General features: G+C 35.8%; 1 protein-coding gene and 1 long non-coding RNA gene across 4 annotated transcripts; both read left to right on the top strand.

The window, feature by feature from the left end:
* The first annotated feature begins 270 nt into the window (after positions 1-270).
* On the top strand, positions 271-2,738 carry LOC121984232. Of its 3 annotated transcripts, none has more exons than XM_042537070.1 (6): positions 271-391; positions 564-737; positions 851-1,060; positions 2,098-2,328; positions 2,441-2,497; positions 2,693-2,738. In XM_042537070.1, the coding sequence occupies exons 2-5, from the start codon at positions 668-670 to the stop codon at positions 2,473-2,475; spliced, it is 546 nt and encodes a 181-aa protein (XP_042393004.1). In that variant the 5' UTR covers positions 271-391; positions 564-667; the 3' UTR covers positions 2,476-2,497; positions 2,693-2,738. The 3 variants fall into 3 exon arrangements, with proteins under 3 accessions (XP_042393004.1, XP_042393005.1, XP_042393003.1); XM_042537071.1 differs by lacking the exon at positions 271-391 and adding an exon at positions 445-464; XM_042537069.1 differs by lacking the exon at positions 271-391 and having other exon boundaries at positions 471-737.
* On the top strand, positions 1,330-1,830 carry LOC121984233. The gene is made up of 2 exons (XR_006112825.1): positions 1,330-1,482; positions 1,634-1,830. It is a non-coding gene; the product is annotated as an uncharacterized LOC121984233 (long non-coding RNA).
* Positions 2,739-18,417: the final 15,679 nt, after the last annotated feature.

Raw genomic sequence — 18,417 nt, 5'->3', positions numbered from 1 at the left:
GAACACATGGTAGCAAGGAAAAGGTTCAGACCTTTGTACAAAATTTTTGTACAGTGGAACCTCTAGGCTTTCCGAGTAGCAACCAACACCTTCCAGATGGAGTTTTCCGCCGGGGGAGGCGAGGGCGGAGCGCTGCCGGTGGAAAGGGCCTGTTCGAGAGCGGTGTGTTCTTTTTCCTTCCATTTTCTTAAAAGTTTGTTGCTTCGCGTCTAAAGCCGTGTGTTCAGATGGGGACGTTGTCGACTTAGTGGGTACTTTGTAGAGACGCTTGTGGTGGGTGACAAGCTAGGCGTACTTCCGCACACTATCCGGGTCTCCCTCGAGGGGGAGCTCTTCGCAGTCGACGCCACAAATAACAATATAGTTCGGATCACTCCGCCTCTCTCCCAGTGTAATTCCCCCGTTCCCTTCACTTCCTAGTTTTTCTATTGCGATCTACCATAAGAGATTGGAAGTTGTATCAGGTATATGCCATCATTTTCCCTTATAGCTTTTTGTGTCTATTTGGAGATCTTCACTTTATAAAGTTTTGCGAGCTGGTTTCGACAAAAATCGCGTTGCAGATAGCAGAGCAAGATTTGGTTGCCGGGTCATTTAAGGGATTCTCTGGACATGTAGAGATGGTAAACCTGCAGATGCTCGTTTCTATCGTCCAAAAGGTGCCGCTATGGATGACAAAGGGAATGTGTATGTTGCTGATATCTCCAATATGGCTATTCGAAAGATAACTGAATCAGGTACAACACTTGAGCAAATTCCTGTATTTAGATTCAAAGAAATGTAAAATTAAAGACCACAATTCTGCAATTGAGTCAAAAAGTCTGTTTTTTACTTGTGATGGCTTCTTCAGGTGTGACTACTATTGCTGGAGGAAAATCAAATATAGCAGGTTATAGAGATGGCCCGAGTGAGGATGCTAAGTTTTCTAATGACTTTGATGTGATATATGTTGGAAGAACTTGTTCTCTTCTAGTCGTGGACAGGGGTAATGCTGCTCTTCGCCAAATTTCTCTTCAGCAAGAGGACTGCCAATACCAGTATACTTCAGTATCAACATCAGGTTACCTGAAGCTTCCCAGTGATGTTCTTTGTAATTCTTTTTGTACACAACAAACATGGAACTATAACATATTACAACCTTACAATATGGCACCATCGGTCCAATATTTTCTGTTATCTTACATATCTTATATGGTTGCATCTACATATGTAGAAGACCAGGAAGAAAAAAGTTGACAACAGACAAGAGAAGTCACCAGCAGCCGATACTTCGCTGCAGCATCAGTGTACGGATGCCACCAGCAGCCTGACCCCCTGCATGGACTATGATCCGGGGCACAAACCCCGTCTGCCTCTGCTACGCCGTACAGCAGACGCACAACTGCTCCTCCCCCTGGAGAGCCTTAGGGCTCAAGGTCGAACGCCTGCTCATGCTGCCCGGTGCTTGCAACCTCGACAACTCCAACGCTAGCAATTGTAACGGTAGCTGTTATTCGTTTCCTTCTTTTTATTTTTATTTTAAAAAAATATTTTAAAATATTGAAATGTTCTTGCTGCTGCATTTGGCAGCCAGAGATCCTATTGAAGGGTATGATTATCTCTCTAGTCTAATCAGTTTCTTCACTAAATTTAGGAACTACTGTGTTTCTTCTTCTGCTAGTGAAGAGAAACATCTTGAGGAAGAAAGAGATGAAAAGGATAAGAAACGGAGAGTTGAAGCTTTGTCGGTTTTTTCTGAGATGATAGAAACTGATCACATGATGGATTCTTACTGGTCTGACTTGATATCTCATAACCGCCCTACTAAAATCGAAGTCGAAGTTCATGCTCCGGCTCAAAGGAAAAAGAGGAAAACTTCAAGACAAACATCTGCTCTGATTTCTGTTCCTGTTGTACAAGCCACAGAACATATTCAAATTGGAATAGCTTGTCCCACTATGAAGCAAGTGCTATCCTCAGATAGGCCCATAATCAGTGTCAATGCAAAGATAGTTGATAGGTGTATGCCTACAGCTTTGGTTTTGAATTTCAATAAATCCAGTCCTCTTCCTTCTGAAGTTGATCTGATTAGGATTTTCTATCACTATGGGCCCATAGTGGAAGTAGCAACAGAAGTTCAACAGGAGAGCAACAACGTCAAACTAATTTTTAAGCGGCTTACTGATGCCGAGATGGCTTTTAGTAGTGCCAGAAAATATGGATGGTTTGGGCCATCACTTCTCAGTTATCATCTCAGATATCTATCGTCAACACCAGATACTTTTGCTGACATCCAACAATCAGACAATTATGCTGCACTACCAGAACATAGCAACTTGGAAACTCCAGGTAATATCTGTTTAATTATGTCTAATGTTTTTCTAGAAGCCAATGTTTTAAGATACAAACAATATAGCACTCATCAAAAGCAGCAACATAAACATTCTTCATTCATTGCCAGGGAATGATTCTGAACAGTTGCATTCTTGCTTATGAGATTTGGAAGATGGCATCAGAGGTAGTACAATAAATAGTATATCTCTTCATTTGCTTGTTAACTATGAACATTTTCTTTGTTCTTCTATGCTTCCTTCACTGTTATATTCGTTATCTTCCACAGCATCCTTTAAAAACTCAGTATTCTATTTTATTTGATACATGCACACATTTGTTTTAGTTATTTGACATATGGTGAATTTATGTGTTTTTACAGTTTACAAATCTCAAGTACTCCAGAGTTGAAATTGATGAAGTGCGGTTCGAGTGGGCTGAATGCATGCTAGATTACATTTGAGACAGTTGTACCTTAATGTGTTAACAGAATGTTATACTTTGATTTTGATATCTATTAGCTAGCTTTTGATGTAAAAAGAATGTTTGGGTATTTTATGAATATTGTTGTAAGAAGATTATTTATATAATTTGTGAATATTTGTGTATTTTATGGATATTATTGAATGAAGAATATTTGTACAATTTGTGAATATTTGTGTATTTTTTTTTGTTATTGTCGGTTTTAAAATCAAATCTGTGCTGTTAGAAAAAATACATATTACATCGGTTTTCCACCGATGTAAAACCGGTGTTATAAAGTAATATTACATCGGTCATTTACCGCTGCCAAAACTGGTGTTATTAACAAAAGCTATTACATCGGTTTTACACCGTGTATGAAACGGTGTCGTTAAGTGATACTACACCGGTTAATAACCGATTCGAAAATCGGTGTCGTTAAGTGATACTACACCGGTTTTAACCCGATGTCTAAAATGGCAGACTTTTAACATCGGCTTCATAGACATCGGTCGAAAATCAAATAGACACCGGTGGAAAACCGATGTCTATGAGCGATTTTGTTGTAGTGAAGAGACACCGCTAGATATGTTAGTACCTGTCTGACCTGCTAGAGGGTCAAGACAGAACACCAGAGACCAGGAGGAGTTCTGCAGCCTATTCAGATTCCAGAATGGAAGTGGGAGGATATTTCCATGAATTTCATAGTGGGATTACCCAGAACCATGAATGGTTTTGATGCCATCTGGGTAATAGTCGACAGGTTGACTAAATTAGCCCACTTCTTAGCTATCAGAATATCCTACTCCATGGAGCAATTAGCTCAGTTGTATCTCAAGGAGATCATCAGACTGCATGGAGTCCCACGGACCATCATTTCAAACAGAGACAGTAGATTCACATCCCACTTTTGGGAGTGTGTACAGTCAGCATTAGGCGCCAAGTTAAAGTTTAGCACAGCCTTCCATCCTCAGACAGATGGTCAAACGGAGCGAGTAAATCAGGTACTCGAAGATATGCTCCGAGCATGTGCCCTAGACTTCAAGGGAAGTTGGTGCAAATATCTGAGTTTAGCAGAATTTGCATACAACAATAGCTATCAGACCACTATTGGTATGACACCTTATGAGTCTCTTTATGGGCGGAGGTGTAAATCTCCAATCTACTGGTATGAGAGTGGTGAACAGAAAGAGCTAGAACTTCAGACAGATCTAGTGGCAGATACCACAGCAGCTATACAGCAGATCCGCTAGAGGATAGAGACAGCTCAGAGCTGCCAGAAAAGCTATGCTGATACACGGCGCAGACCCTTAGAGTTTTCAGTTGGAGATACAGTATTTCTCCGAGTGGCTCCCATGAAGGGAGTAATGTGTTTTGGGAAGAAGGGCAAATTAAGTCCCAGATATGTGGGACCATACCTTATCACTAGAAGAGTTGGCTAAGTAGCATATGAGCTAGAGCTACCCCAGGAGATGTCAGCTATCCATAATGTATTTCATGTCTCTATGCTGAAAAAGCATATCCCAGATGCCACCCAGGTGATTGAGCCCCAGTCGGTACAAGTCCGCGAAGACCTCAGCTATGACAGTCGACCTATTTAGATAGTAGACCGAGCAGTTAAGAAATTACAGAACAAGGAAGTACCATTAGTAAAAGTTATTTGGCAAAGTCATACGGCAGAAGAGGCAACTTGGGAGACAGAAGCCAGTATGAGACAGAAGTACCCAGAGTTGTTCTAAGTTCGAGGATGAACTTTTTATAAGGTATGGGAGATTGTAACGCCCGAAAATTTCCAAATAAATTATTAGAAATATTCTATTATTTTTCTGAAATTTTAGGATATTTTTATAGAATTTTTAGAGTAGCGGAAGTAGCAGAAATAAATAGAAACGTAAAATAGCCTAAGCAAAAATTGAACCCGAGACCTATGAGACCCTATGTCTTATAGACAACTCTAGTAACCAGGAGGCCCCAGCAGGGGTGTGCTGAAAGAAGAGAGAAACAATTATATTTATGATTGAGTTGGGGTGAAATTTATCACTTAATATAAATAAGGAGAAATTAAGTGGAGAGTTATTATTTTTCTAACGACAATTCTCTTTCTCCCTAAAACCCTCACACCGCCCTCTTCTCCTCCTCATCCTCTCGGCGCCCAAGTCTAAGAGACCTAGGGTTCCATCCCTAGGGTCGTAGGATCACCTTCCGGCGATAACTCTGGCACGAGAACACTCCTCTCCAAGAGAAGAGCACGTAGATGCGAGGAGATCGACGAAGGGATCTTCTCCACCGGAAATCTAGCGATCAAATCGTAGGGAAATCTAGCGCAGGATGTAAGAAACCCCTCACCTGCAGTATAAGTAGCTCTTTTCACGATTTTATGCCTTAGTTTAGTTGTATACGGATTTTCAGCACATAGGGTGCGAACTAGTGCACACCAAATGTTTGATAAAATGTTTAGCTCAGTTAAATGCAACATAGGCATTTTTAATAGCTTAGATAAAGCAATAGGAGCATTTTATAGCATACTTAGCCTTGCTACAACTTATATGGGACTACGGTCCAATGGGTGGGCTCCTATAGTAGCCTCTAGGTTCAGATAACCTAGCTCTAGGTTCAGATAACCTAGAAATAGCAAGATAAGATAATTCAATTATAAAATAATATTTTACTTTATCAGTGGCACTGTACTGGACTTCAGTTGTCCTTGGGTTGGGCTCCCACAGTCTTCCCTAGGTTTAGATAACCTAGTAACCCTACTAGAATTGGGATTTGCAACCCCGAGTCTAGTTGGGGATATGCGCATAGCGAGTACAGTTGCCGGGCTCATCAGCAGCATGATTAGTATTTTCATCTATTTATAATAAATAGTTTTTTCAAAGCTTCACAATTTAGTTATGTGATTACAGTTCAGAATTTGTATCAGCTTAGCATTAGTTTAGTTAGCTATTGTATAAGTTTAGTTCTATCTTGTTGATACTAGAAGATATTGCCAAGATCAGCTTTTGATTTCTATGTTTTGTATGATAGTATGCCATGCCATGCTCTAACATGTTCAGTATATATTTCAAATAGCATGTTATAAAAGCATAAATTGCATCGTATACATGTTTTGTGTGGTAGATGGTTTCTTACTAAGCTCCCAAGCTTACAGATACTTCTTTTCCTTATAATGCAGATAAAGGTAAAGGAAAGATGGATTAACGAAGGTTGGAGGACAATGCAATGAAGATGTGTGTGGATAGGAACTTGGAATAAAGATCTTTGGAGAAACTAGCAACTTAAGAACTTAGTATTTCTTGTAGTGTTACTTTTCTGCACTTTTAGTTATTAAGTGTCTTGAATTGCGATAGTTATGCTTAGATTACTGATTGTCATGATCTTAGTTAGCTAGCCATGAGGAATGATAGGTCTAGTATCTTTGTTTTTTATTATAACCTAGGGTTATTTTTAGGTTCGGTTATTACTTAAAATAATTTTATTTCCCTTCTTATCATGAAACATCTGCCTGAGCACTTGGTCATCCGCTCCGCTTAAAGCTTGGTTCGACCGGAGGTCACGGGTTCGAATCTCGGCTTGGACATTTTTTGTCAAAACTTCCTTCGTTTAGTAAAAATACCAAACGACCTCCAAAAATTGCATAAAAATACTTTAAAAATTTCTAAAAATCTCTAGAATATTTCTATAGCATATTTAAAAATTTTTAAATTACTTTTGGGACTCAAAATGAGGAAATTTGGGTTGTTACAAATATACATTCTATAAAAGCATTTAAATTAAAAACAAATTTATCATTTGAAAAAATTATTGAAATTTTTATTAGTAATCTTAAGAATATACTAAACTATATTATAGTTTATATTAATATTAAATAAAATAAAGCTATAATAAAAGATGCAATAAACAAGTAAATATGAAACTATTCAATTAACAAATTATAGCAATGCTTATAAGTGTCAAGATTTGGTAACTATAATCCCCATGAGGTTCCCATTTGGCTAAAGGGGGGCAAACTAGGTACGGGGCAAAGGACCAATTCTCCAAGGGAGCATATCCTTTAGAAAAAAAAACCCCTTCCACCCCCTAACCACTTGGTGATAGGCAATAAATTAAACCCATGATTTACCTCCCTTTATATAACTTAGGGACCGATTGTAAGGGGCTCATAGGGTAAGTGTAATCACCTTTTATAATAAAAATATTTGTTACATATAATTTATTGTAAAAATAGCATCACTTTTTTTTACTAAAATTATTAATTTTAATATAAAATATGCATTAAATTGTATTATTCAACTTTTTGACTATAAAAAATCTTAAAATTTAGTTTATAATTTAAATAATTAGATATAGTGAAAAAAATATATTGATGATAATAAATAAAAAATTATCAATACTATGAAATATTTAAATAAAAACATAAGTTTTTTTACAAAATTACAATTGATCAAAAAAAAGTTTTTATTATTATCCATATATATTTATATGAAAACATAAGTTTAACCCTATGTTGCTTGAAAAAAATATACAAATCACTAAAAATTTTAAAGTTTCAAAGAAAGGTTTTCTTGAAAAATCACAAAGTTACATGAACATCATCAAAATTTTCAAAAATGATACAAAGTTGAAAGATGACTATAAGTTTCATTAAATTAAACATTAAATGCCTTAGTTTTGAATCAATACAAGAAAAAATTTACTTTTAAATACAAACTAAAAGAAAATTTTAAATTTTGATATTTGATATAAATATAACCTATCAATACATTGAACTTCTCCTGAGCAAATTAATGATTACTATTTTGATACTTTTGATTCAATAAAAAGAATTATAAATTTTAGTTTATTTGCTTACCATCTCACTTGAAATTTAAGAGTCTCAAAACAAATATTAAGTTCAACCCTGTATTTTGAGTGAGACAAATAATGTATCAAAACTTTGTTATGTGATGATGCAAATCTAACCTTGCAAAGCAAAGGAACAACCATAATATAAAGATATTGGTTGAAATTCAACATGGTCTACTTTTCTAAAATACTATATGGAACAGTTAATTATTTGGGGGAAAAAATTAAATTTGACCAGAATAGATTCACCATTTACTCCATACGAACCCATATCCTAAAAGTAAACTTTTATTTCATAGCTTATATTAAATACTCCAAGATAGGACTTTTGTTTCTTAGATTCCATGTAAACAATTCATTTTTTATAGAAATTAACCCTTTATCTCTCAAGATCATGTTCCACATGGATTTCTAGTCCTTGATCCCAATTTTTGATTGTTTGATACTGGTTTCAGAGTCACATGTTTACGAGGTCTATTATACATGTTTCTGATTTTATGGTTTATTTTTTTCGATGCGACTTTTAAGTTCTAGGACTAGGCAACTATAGGGCATCTCCAAGATATAGGAAATGAAGTTATATTTCTGGTGATTATCTTATCTTTTGTGTTGACTACCTTTTATACATCATGGATAGACACTCTCCAATTTAGTTGGATTGTGTATCTATTTCTATACCTGTCTAGTAGGTATTAATTAATTTGGTGTAGCATGATGATACTTAGTCAATCAGCTCTATTTTCAATTGTGGTTATTGTCGACTATGGAAGTGACTAGTTGACACGTTGAAGACTCTACCTTGATGAAGAGAATGTTGATTCTCTAGTAGCACCGACTGATATCGAGTTGGAAAGTGAGGGTCGAATCTATCAACAACCTAGTGGAGATTAGAGATTATAGTCACAGAGAATTAATCCTACCCTACCACCGGTGGTACCAACTCTTGCTACTACCATCTAGGTGAAAGATAGAGTTGTATACAATTATTGGCTTGGTTAGTAAAGGATCAATTGATTCATGTAGTCTCGATCAATAGAGGACCAATTTAGCCTATTTCATGGAGTTTCTGACCTTTGTGTAGCTTGTGACTAGTTAGATAATCTAGATGGAACACTTGACAACATAACTTGTATAGACGTAGAGAGGACTGAATTATATATTTACCATTGTTAGCTTGACTAGTCAATAGAGGATCAAGGTATCTTATTCCATGAGGACTTTTACGATGGACTGTATATACATGGTTTGGATAACTTAGTAGATATACTCAGGTAGATAACCCCCAATGATATGGAAAAGTGTAGAGGTAGTTGCTTAATACTTATGTGATACAACTGTCATGCCTTGAGAGTAAGGTAGTCCGACGAAAATCGGACATCACATCTCCTGTCACAATAACAATCTGAAGTATATATACATACATCCACAAGCATACTCATCAGCTATATACTTTAGCCCACACGACTGGATATAAACACACCAAAGGTTTATAAGTAGCCCACACGGCTTGAAATAATCACAACCAATGCAGTTAATAGTCAGCCCACATGGCTTAAACATGGCACAGCGGAAATCACAAAATAACAAACATGAAATGAACAAAACAACTAACTGCGAGCCAGCTCGGTTGGACACATCATCACCAAACCAAATACAAGATTCCACAAAACAAAACTCCATATAAAAGAATACACAAATACAAGAACAAGTGCAAAACCAATAATGCGAATGGAAGCACTAACAATTGGAGAAGCTCGATGTGACATAGGACTGGAGGATAGGATCTCCAGGCGACTCCATAAATCCTTTATCTGCTACTTGGCAAAATAAACCAGTTTATGGGGTAGTGAGTGGTGAGACTCAGCGGGTAATAGACAGATAGTGCATGAACATAATAAAGAATTAGAGATACAAGGTATATAGTCTCGTAGGGAAAATAGCAGATAGTACAGTGATATCATAATATGTGTCCATAATTAAAACCATATCCTAGGCTAGTAATAGAAAGTCAGGAGTAGCAAAGACCTGCTATAGTACTACTCATAACTACATCGGTAACATGTGAGGTATATATATATTAACAATAAGTAAGTCAGTGCCTAGACACATACCATAGGTATATATCTAAACCTATGTAAGCATATCAGCATAAGTAAGCAACAACATTAGTAGGTATAATAATAACAGCGTACGCACGGATGGTCACTCCCGCCCACCCCTCTGCACCATGACTTTCGTATGGTCGAGAGGTCTGGTCAGTGACAGACTATACACCACTCCAGATACCACTGCTCTCGATTGGCCGAGGGGACAGTTCCATTGTAACGACCCGCCTTCTACTGACTAGGCTGTGTGGCCGATCGCTACATTATGCTGTGCTAAATTACTATTGCGAAAATCTGGATTGATTAAAATTTTACTAAACTTATTACTGTAAAATCTGAACTTAATATTCTAGGTGTACCTAGGAGTTGTACACATGCTAGGGAAGATAATATATGCCTCTCGGATGTCCTGCTAGCTGTAATCAGGCATTTCAATCGATCCATGAATCGATCCGGATCGATCCGATGATCGATCCGAATCTTGATGCCGCGGAGAAAAGTGCGGATCGGTCGGTTGACCGATCCACAAGCTATCTTGCTTCAGTATGCGGCTGGATCGGCCTACGGAAGCCTATGATCGGTCGGTAGACCGATCGATTAACTCACCGATCGGTCGGTGACCGATCGGTGAGATTCTACTCTGTACTCTTGGCATCTGGATCGGTCGGTGGCGATCCATAATCGACGCTAACTCTTGGTTGGTCGGATTGGTCACCGATCGGTGGCACAACAACTCGATCGATCGTAGATCAATTTGGGTTTCGATTTGAATCGAACCCGATTTCGACTATTTCGTGCCCAACTCATACACATCAAGTCTATAACAGCTAGAAACATTTTTAACATGTATTAGCTAACATTTTAAACATGATATCATGCATGATTCACTAATTCATGGCATGCAAATGTACTATGTGTAGAATAATAAGGTTCTAACAGTTAACTAATTTTGCTGAAAGTTCTAATACATAAATAAAGCTTGTTAGATCCCTAAGATCTTTTATTCCAAGTTCCTGCCCACACACATCCTCGTAGCATTGTCCTCCAGCCTCCGCTAGTCCATCTTTCCTTTACCTTTATCTGCAGTATAAGGAAAAGAAAGTATCTATAAGCTTTCGCTTAGTAAGAAACCATCTACCTCACTAAAACATGCATTCGATGCAATATGCTTTTAAAACATGCTGTTTGAAAGTGCACTGATTAGACTGAAACATGGCATGTTATCATACATAGAAATCAAAGCTAGTCATGGCATACTATCATCTAAACATGTGTAATAAAAGCTGAACATGAACACCAAAGCATGGCATACAAAGCTAACCATAACTATCATGTGTAACAACAAGGAAAACTGAACTGAACATGAATTAATCTAGTCTGGAACTGAATTCAAACTCAACTAACATAACTGATCTTTGTGAGTTTTGAAAAACTATAATATAATAGATTAAAATACATAATCATACTGCTAATGGGCCCGGCAACTGTACATGCTATGCGCGCATCTTCAACTAAACCCGGGGTTGCAAATCCCGAATTTAGCAAGGTTTACTAGGTTATCTAAACCTAGGGACCGACTATGGTAGCCCAGCCCATGTACAGTGCCACTACTGAAAATAAAATACTGAATCATAGCTAATTAATTTACCTTGCTTCTACTAGGTTATCTGAACCTAGAGGCGACTGTGGGTGCCCACCCATTGGACCGTAGTCCCATATATGCTGTGGCAAGGCTAACTAAACTATTTAAATACTTCTATTGCATTTACTGAGCTATTAAAATGCCTAAGTTGCATTTTTCTGTGCTAAATAATTTAATCGAATACTTAGTATGCACTAATTCTCATCCTTGTGCCGAAAGTCTACATATTACTAAACTAAAACATGGAATTCACACGGAAGCTACTTATACTACAGGTGAGGGGTTTCTTACCTCGTATGCTAATTTCCTTACAATTCTATTTGCTAGAATTCCGGTGGAGACGACCCCTTCGACAATCTTCTCACGTCTATGCGTTCCTCTCGCAAAGAAGAGCGTCCTCGTGCCGGAGTTGTCACCGGAAGATGACCTTGGGGCCCTAGGGAGGGAACCCTAGGATTGGCGCCGAAAGGAAGAAGAAGAGGGAGAGGTGCGGCGTGAGGTTAGGGTGAGGAGGAGAAATTGCCGAACCAATTAAAAATAAACCAAACCCCACTTATATTTTCTATTTATATTAAGTGGGTAACTCGGCCCAACTTAAATATAAATATAATTGACTCCCCTTTCTTTTAGCACGGCCCTGCTGGGTTCAACTGGTTACTTAAGCGGTCTAAAGGTTTAGTGGACCCGAGAGGTCCCGGGTTCGATTCCCGCTTAAGCTATTTTTGCTTTTCTAATTATTTTTGCTACTTTCGCTACTCTAAAAATATCATAAAAATATTCTAAAATTCATAGAATATTTCTAAAATAGTTTTGAGAATTTTCGGGCGTTACATCCATAGTAGCTAACTAGCTACGTCTGTGATGGGGGTCCCTGCTGCTCGCAACTCCAGCTATCACTACCTATGAGTAAGTGAGTAGGAGCACGATAGGACAAGCAGCACACACCAACTACCACTACCCATGAGTGGCCGAGCATGTGGCCCTGCCCAACGACCCTCTCAACCACAAGGGAGAAATGGTCGCCGCCATGCATGAAATGGCATGATGCGTAAAATGTAGCAGTCTTCATATATATATAAACAAAGAAATCAGGTATCCTACATGAAGTCAGCACTCATAGTAAGGTGTGTAAATAAACAACATTCAAGCAAGTAAGCACAGTATCTAGTATCTGTTAAATATCATAGATGACAAGAGAGACTGTATAGATATAGAAACGAGTAGCTCAAAGATCGGGTAGATAAGCATCAAGCACAAGAAAAATACGAGTGGAGTCAGGATAAACACAGTAACTATCTAAATATTTAGCTCTTGCACTAAGATCAATGTATTAAAGAGATAAAGCGAGAAGTACCTGCCTTTATATGTCGATCATGGTAAAAAATCTCACATCGATACACTTATCTCGAATCAACGTCCTACAAATAATATGATATATGGTTTAGCTAATCACATATACAACAACTAGCTAAACTCCAAAACTCAATCCTAATTCGATTAGGTAACTATGTTTCCATTCCATTTGGTAATCCAATACTTCTTCGTACATAAAATCTTGGTGAATGAATTCGACTAGAGAAATCAACATATAAATGAAGCTCTAATTTCATAACTAAATAGATTAAGCAACCCTAACCATTTAACCTCCAATTAGAGTATACTAGAAGCATAATCAATCTAAAACTCAGTTACTTCATTATCAATCGATCAACCCATCCACAAAGAATCACAACTACACTGGATTAAGTTAACTTGAGTCAACTATTAAGCATCATAAACCCAACCTACATAGTCCATCCACATGATTAGTTTAGGTTTAATCATATCATTCAACAAATCAAATAATCCTCAATCAACACAATCATTTTCTCCTCCAATTCACATTCATATTTAGTAATCCATATACAACCAAACTTAACAACATCATCAATTAACAAATCAAATCAAAGAAGAATTGAAATTCAACTCTAAAACTCACCCAAATTGGATTTCTCCTCTGTCAACTCATGGCTGGAGGAATTTCGTGTTAGTAATTAGCCATAAGAGCCAATCATGAGATGATTAGGCCTTTTGGTTACTAATTGAGTTAGACTCAAATGAACCCACTCATTGGATTGAGTCCAATCCGAATTCTACACATTGGATTAATGGGTTAGACTTATTGGGTTATTGAATTAATGGTTAATCCAATATAATAAATCCAACCCATTAAGAGGAATACAAAGAGACAAAAAAAACCCTTGATATTCATTATATGAATATAAATAGGTTTTTGGATTTTATTTTTCATTAGATGAAAAAAAGGTGACTCTTGAGATTCCATCTTCTTCCTCCTCCTTCCATGGTCGATTCTTGATGTTTGGCCGAACCATGCTTCTTGCTATCACAAGAAGATGGTTCTTCTCCGAAGGCTTCGTTCGTGCGATGAACGAAGTATATGTTCGTGTGGATACCGTAGAGGCGCGGACGCTTGAACGCGCTGAGATCTTGATCCAAAGAAAAGGTTGCTATCGGGATTGCGAAGGGAACGCAACAAAGGTATAATCCTATCATGTAGCTTAGCATAGATTATTGCCATAAAAATTGTTTCTTCCCTTCGCATGGATCCGCTAGATAAGAGGATCTAGTATTTTTCCGCTCATGATAGAAATGGATCACTAATATGGTTATGATAATATTTAAAAAAATTAAATGATAATGTGAAATTTTCTTACATGTTTTTTTGTTGGCATAATAATTTTCAAGACCATTTAGGTAACTTAAAAATATTATAATTATCAATTTATCTTTATAAAAAATAAACATTTCTTTACATACTTTAAATAACTTCTTACGTTGAAAGTATAAAATCTTAAGTTATCCTTATCACATAAAAGTAACATATATGTTTCTAACCATATAAATAGTAGATCCAAATGGGCATATTATTCAATTAAATTTAAAAGCTAATCAAGTTTGTGTTTCACATCCATCTTAATATTAGAGACATGATAATGGACACAAGGAAAATTAGCTTAGCTATCCTCTTTATGTTATCCATTTTTATTATTCCGACAACATCTAGAGAGCTTGCTCCTACACCATCTTCGACTGGAATTGATTTTTTTGAATTACTATGCAAGTTATTAATATTATTTTCATACATTGTTTGAAAGCATAAATCTCATGGCATCGGAATGAAATATGCTATGAAACTAAATGACATTACATATTTAGATAATCACCTTATCTTTATTGCTCCTAAATTTAAATCTCAAAGTTTTTATACAAAATATTTATTTTTGTGTGTATGATTATCAAATTACAAATACTAAGAGTACTCATTTCTATTTACTAATATGCAGTTAAACAACTTGCTGAAATTGCACAAAAAGGACAAGGCATATTTTTCCCAAGGAATCAATTAATTGGAAATCGTGACATGCAATGTTGGCTTTGCTTGGATCCCCCTAGACAGTATGATTAGTAATATCTATAAGAAATAAATATATCTTAAATAAACTACTTTTAAAAATATCTAATTGAGGTATGTGCATGAATCATATTTAAGTGATCTAAGATAATATACTTCAAATTATTTTTAAAAAATTAATGGAAATATTGAGCCTATAAAAAATGAATATACATTCTATAAAAGCATTTAAATTAAAAATAAATTTATCATTTGAAAAAATTATTGAAATTTTTATTAGTAATCTTAAGAATATACTAAACTATATTATAGTTTATATTAATATTAACTAAAATAAAGCTATAATAAAAGATGCAATGAACAAGTAAATATGAAACTATTCAATTAACAAATTATAGCAATGCTTATAAGTGTCAAGATTTGGTAACTATAGTCCCCATGAGGTTCCCATTTGGCTAAAGGGGGGCAAACTAGGTACGGGGAAAAGGACCAATTCTCCAAGGGAGCATATCCTTTAGAAAAAAAAACCCCTTCCACCCCCTAACCACTTGGTGATAGGCTATAAATTCAACCCGTGATTTACCTCCCTTTATATAACTTAGGGACCGATTGTAAGGGGCTCATAGGGTGAGCGTAATCACCTTTTATAATAAAAATACTTGTTACATATAATTTATTGTAAAAATAGCATCACTTTTTTTTACTAAAATTATTAATTTTAATATAAAATATGCTTTAAATTGTATTATTCAACTTTTTGACTATAAAAATCCTAAAATTGAGTTTATAATTTAAATAATTAGATATAATGAAAAAAATATATTGATGATAATAAATAAAAAATTATCAATACTATGAAATATTTAAATGAAAACATAAGTTTTTTTACAAAATTACAATTGATCAAAAAAAAGTTTTTATTATTATCCATATATATTTATATGAAAACATAAGTTTAACCCTATGTTGCTTGAAAAAAATATACAAATCACTAAAAATTTTAAAGTTTCAAAGAAAGGTTTTCTTGAAAAATCACAAAGTTACATGAACATCATCAAAAATTTCAAAAATGATACAAAGTTGAAAGATGACTATAAGTTTCATTAAATTCAACATTAAATGCCTTAGTTTTGTATCAATACAAGAAAAAACTTTACTTTTAAATACAAACTAAAAGAAAATTTTAATATTTTATATTTGATATAAATATAACCTATCAATACATTGAACTTCCCCTGAGCTAATCAATGATTACTATTTTGATACTTTTGATTTAATAAAAAAAAATTATAAATTCTAGTTTATTAGCTTACCATCTCACTTGAAATTTAAGAGTCTCAATAAAAATATTAAGTTCAACCCTGTATTTTGAGTGAGACAAATAATCAACCAAAACTTTGTTATGTGATGATACAAATCTAACCTTGCAAAGCAAAGCAACTACCATAATATAAAGATATTGGTTTAAATTCAACATGGTCTGCTTTTCTAAAACACTATATGGAAGAGTTAATTATTTGGGAAAAAATTAAATTTGACCAGTATAGATTCACCATTTACTTCATACGAACCCATATCCTAAAAATAAACTTTTATTTCATAGCTTCTATTAAATACTCCAAGATAGGACTTCTGTTTCTTAGATTCCGTGTAAACAATCCATTTTTTATATAAATTAACCCTTTATCTCTCAAGATCATGTTCCACATGGATTTCTAGTCCTTGATCCCAATTTTTGATTGCTTGATACTGGTTTCAGAGCCATAGGTTTATGAGGTCTATTATACATGTTTCTGATTTTATGGTTTATTTTTTTCAATGCGACTTTTGAGTTCTAGGACTAGGCAACTGTAGGCCATCCCCAAGATATAGGAAATGAAGTTATATTTCTGGTGATTATCTTATCTTTTGTGTTGACTACCTTTTATACGTCATGGATAGACACTCTCCAATTTAGTTGGATTGCTTATCTATTTCTATACCAGTCTAGTAAGTATTCATTAACTTGGTGTAGCATGATGATACTTAGTCAATCTGCTCTATTTTCAATTAGGGTCATTATTGACTAAGGAAGTGACTAGTTGACACGTTGAAGACTCTACCTTGATGAAGAGAATGTTGATTCTCTAATAGCACCGACTGATATCGAGTTGGAAAGTGAGGGTCAAATCTATCAACAACCTTGTGGAGATTAGATATTATAGTCTCAGAGAATTAATCCTACCCTACCACCGGTGGTACCAACTCTTGCTACTACCATCTAGGTGAAAGATAGAGTTGTATACAATTATTGGCTTGGTTAGTAAAGGATCAATTGATTCATGTTGTCTCGATAAATAGAGGACCAATTTAGCCTTTTTCATGGAGTTTCTGACCTCTGAGAAGCTTGTGACTAGTTAGATAACCTAGAAGTAACACTTGAGTACATAACTTGTATAGACGTAGAAAGGACTGAATTATATATATACCATTGTTAGCTTGTCTAGTCAATAGAGGATCGAGGTATCTTATTCCATGAGGGCTTTTACGATGGACTGTATATATATGGTTTTGATAACTTAGTAGATATATTCAGGTTGATAGCCCCCAATGATATGGAAAAGTGTAGAGGTAGTTGTTTAATACTTATGTGATACAACTATCACGCCTCGAGAGTAAGGTAGTCCGACAAAAATTGGACAACAATTCCCCTGTAACAATGACAATCCAAAGTATATATAGATACATCCACAAGCATACTCATCAGCTATATACTTTAGCCCACACGGCTGGATATAAACACACCAGCAGTTTATAAGTAGCCCACACGGCTTGAAATAATCACAACCAATGCAGTTAATAGTCAGCCCACATGTCTGAAACATAGCACAGCGGAAATCACAAAATAACGAACATGAAACGAACAAAACAACTTACTGCGAGCCGGCTCGATTGGACACATCATCACCAAACCAAATACAAGATTCCAAAAAACAAAACTCCATATAAAAGAATACACAAATACAAGAACAAGTGCAAAACCAATAATACGAATGGAAGCACTAACGGTAGGAGAAGCTCGATATGACATAGGACTGGCGGACAGGATCTCCAGGCGACTCCATAAATCCTTTATCTGACCAATTTATGGGGTAGTGAGTGCTGGAACTCAGCGGGTAATAGACAGATAGTGCATGAACATAATAAAGAACTAGAGATACAAGGTATATAGTCTGGTAGGGAAAATAGCAAATACTACAGTCATATCATAATATGTGTCCATAATTGAAACCATATCCTAGGCTAGTAGTAGAAAGTCAGGAATAGCAAAGACCTGCTACAGTTGTAACGACCCGCCTCCTACTGACTAGGCTGCGAGGCCGATCGTTACGTAATGCTGTGCTAAATTACTATTGCGGAAAATTTGGATTGATTAAAATTTTTACTAAACTAATTACTGTAAACTGAACTTAACATTCTAGGTGTACCTAGGAGTCGTACACATGCTAGGGGAGGTGTTCTATGCCTTTTGGATGTCCCGCTAGCTGTAATCAGACATTTCAATCGATTCATGGATCGATTGGGCTGTCGGATCGATCTCGTGATCGATCCAGCTTGATACTGGCACGGAAGAAGGCTCTGGATCGGTCGGCTGATCACCT

This window comes from Zingiber officinale, chromosome 5B (genome assembly GCF_018446385.1).
Source record: "Zingiber officinale cultivar Zhangliang chromosome 5B, Zo_v1.1, whole genome shotgun sequence".
In the NCBI taxonomy this organism is placed as follows: domain Eukaryota; kingdom Viridiplantae; phylum Streptophyta; class Magnoliopsida; order Zingiberales; family Zingiberaceae; genus Zingiber; species Zingiber officinale.
The sequence above is the reverse complement of the archived record's forward strand: the minus strand, read 5'-3'. Positions and strand labels throughout refer to the sequence as shown.

Excerpts from the sequence above, each read along its gene's own strand:
- LOC121984232 (XM_042537070.1), top strand. The coding sequence starts at position 668 with ATGGATGACAAAGGGAATGTGTATGTTGCTGATATCTCCAATATGGCT. Across the intron at positions 738-850 it reads TCGAAAGATAACTGAATCAG|GTGTGACTACTATTGCTGGA; the intron begins GTACAACACTTG and ends TGGCTTCTTCAG. Across the intron at positions 1,061-2,097 it reads TACTTCAGTATCAACATCAG|TGGAAGTAGCAACAGAAGTT; the intron begins GTTACCTGAAGC and ends ATGGGCCCATAG.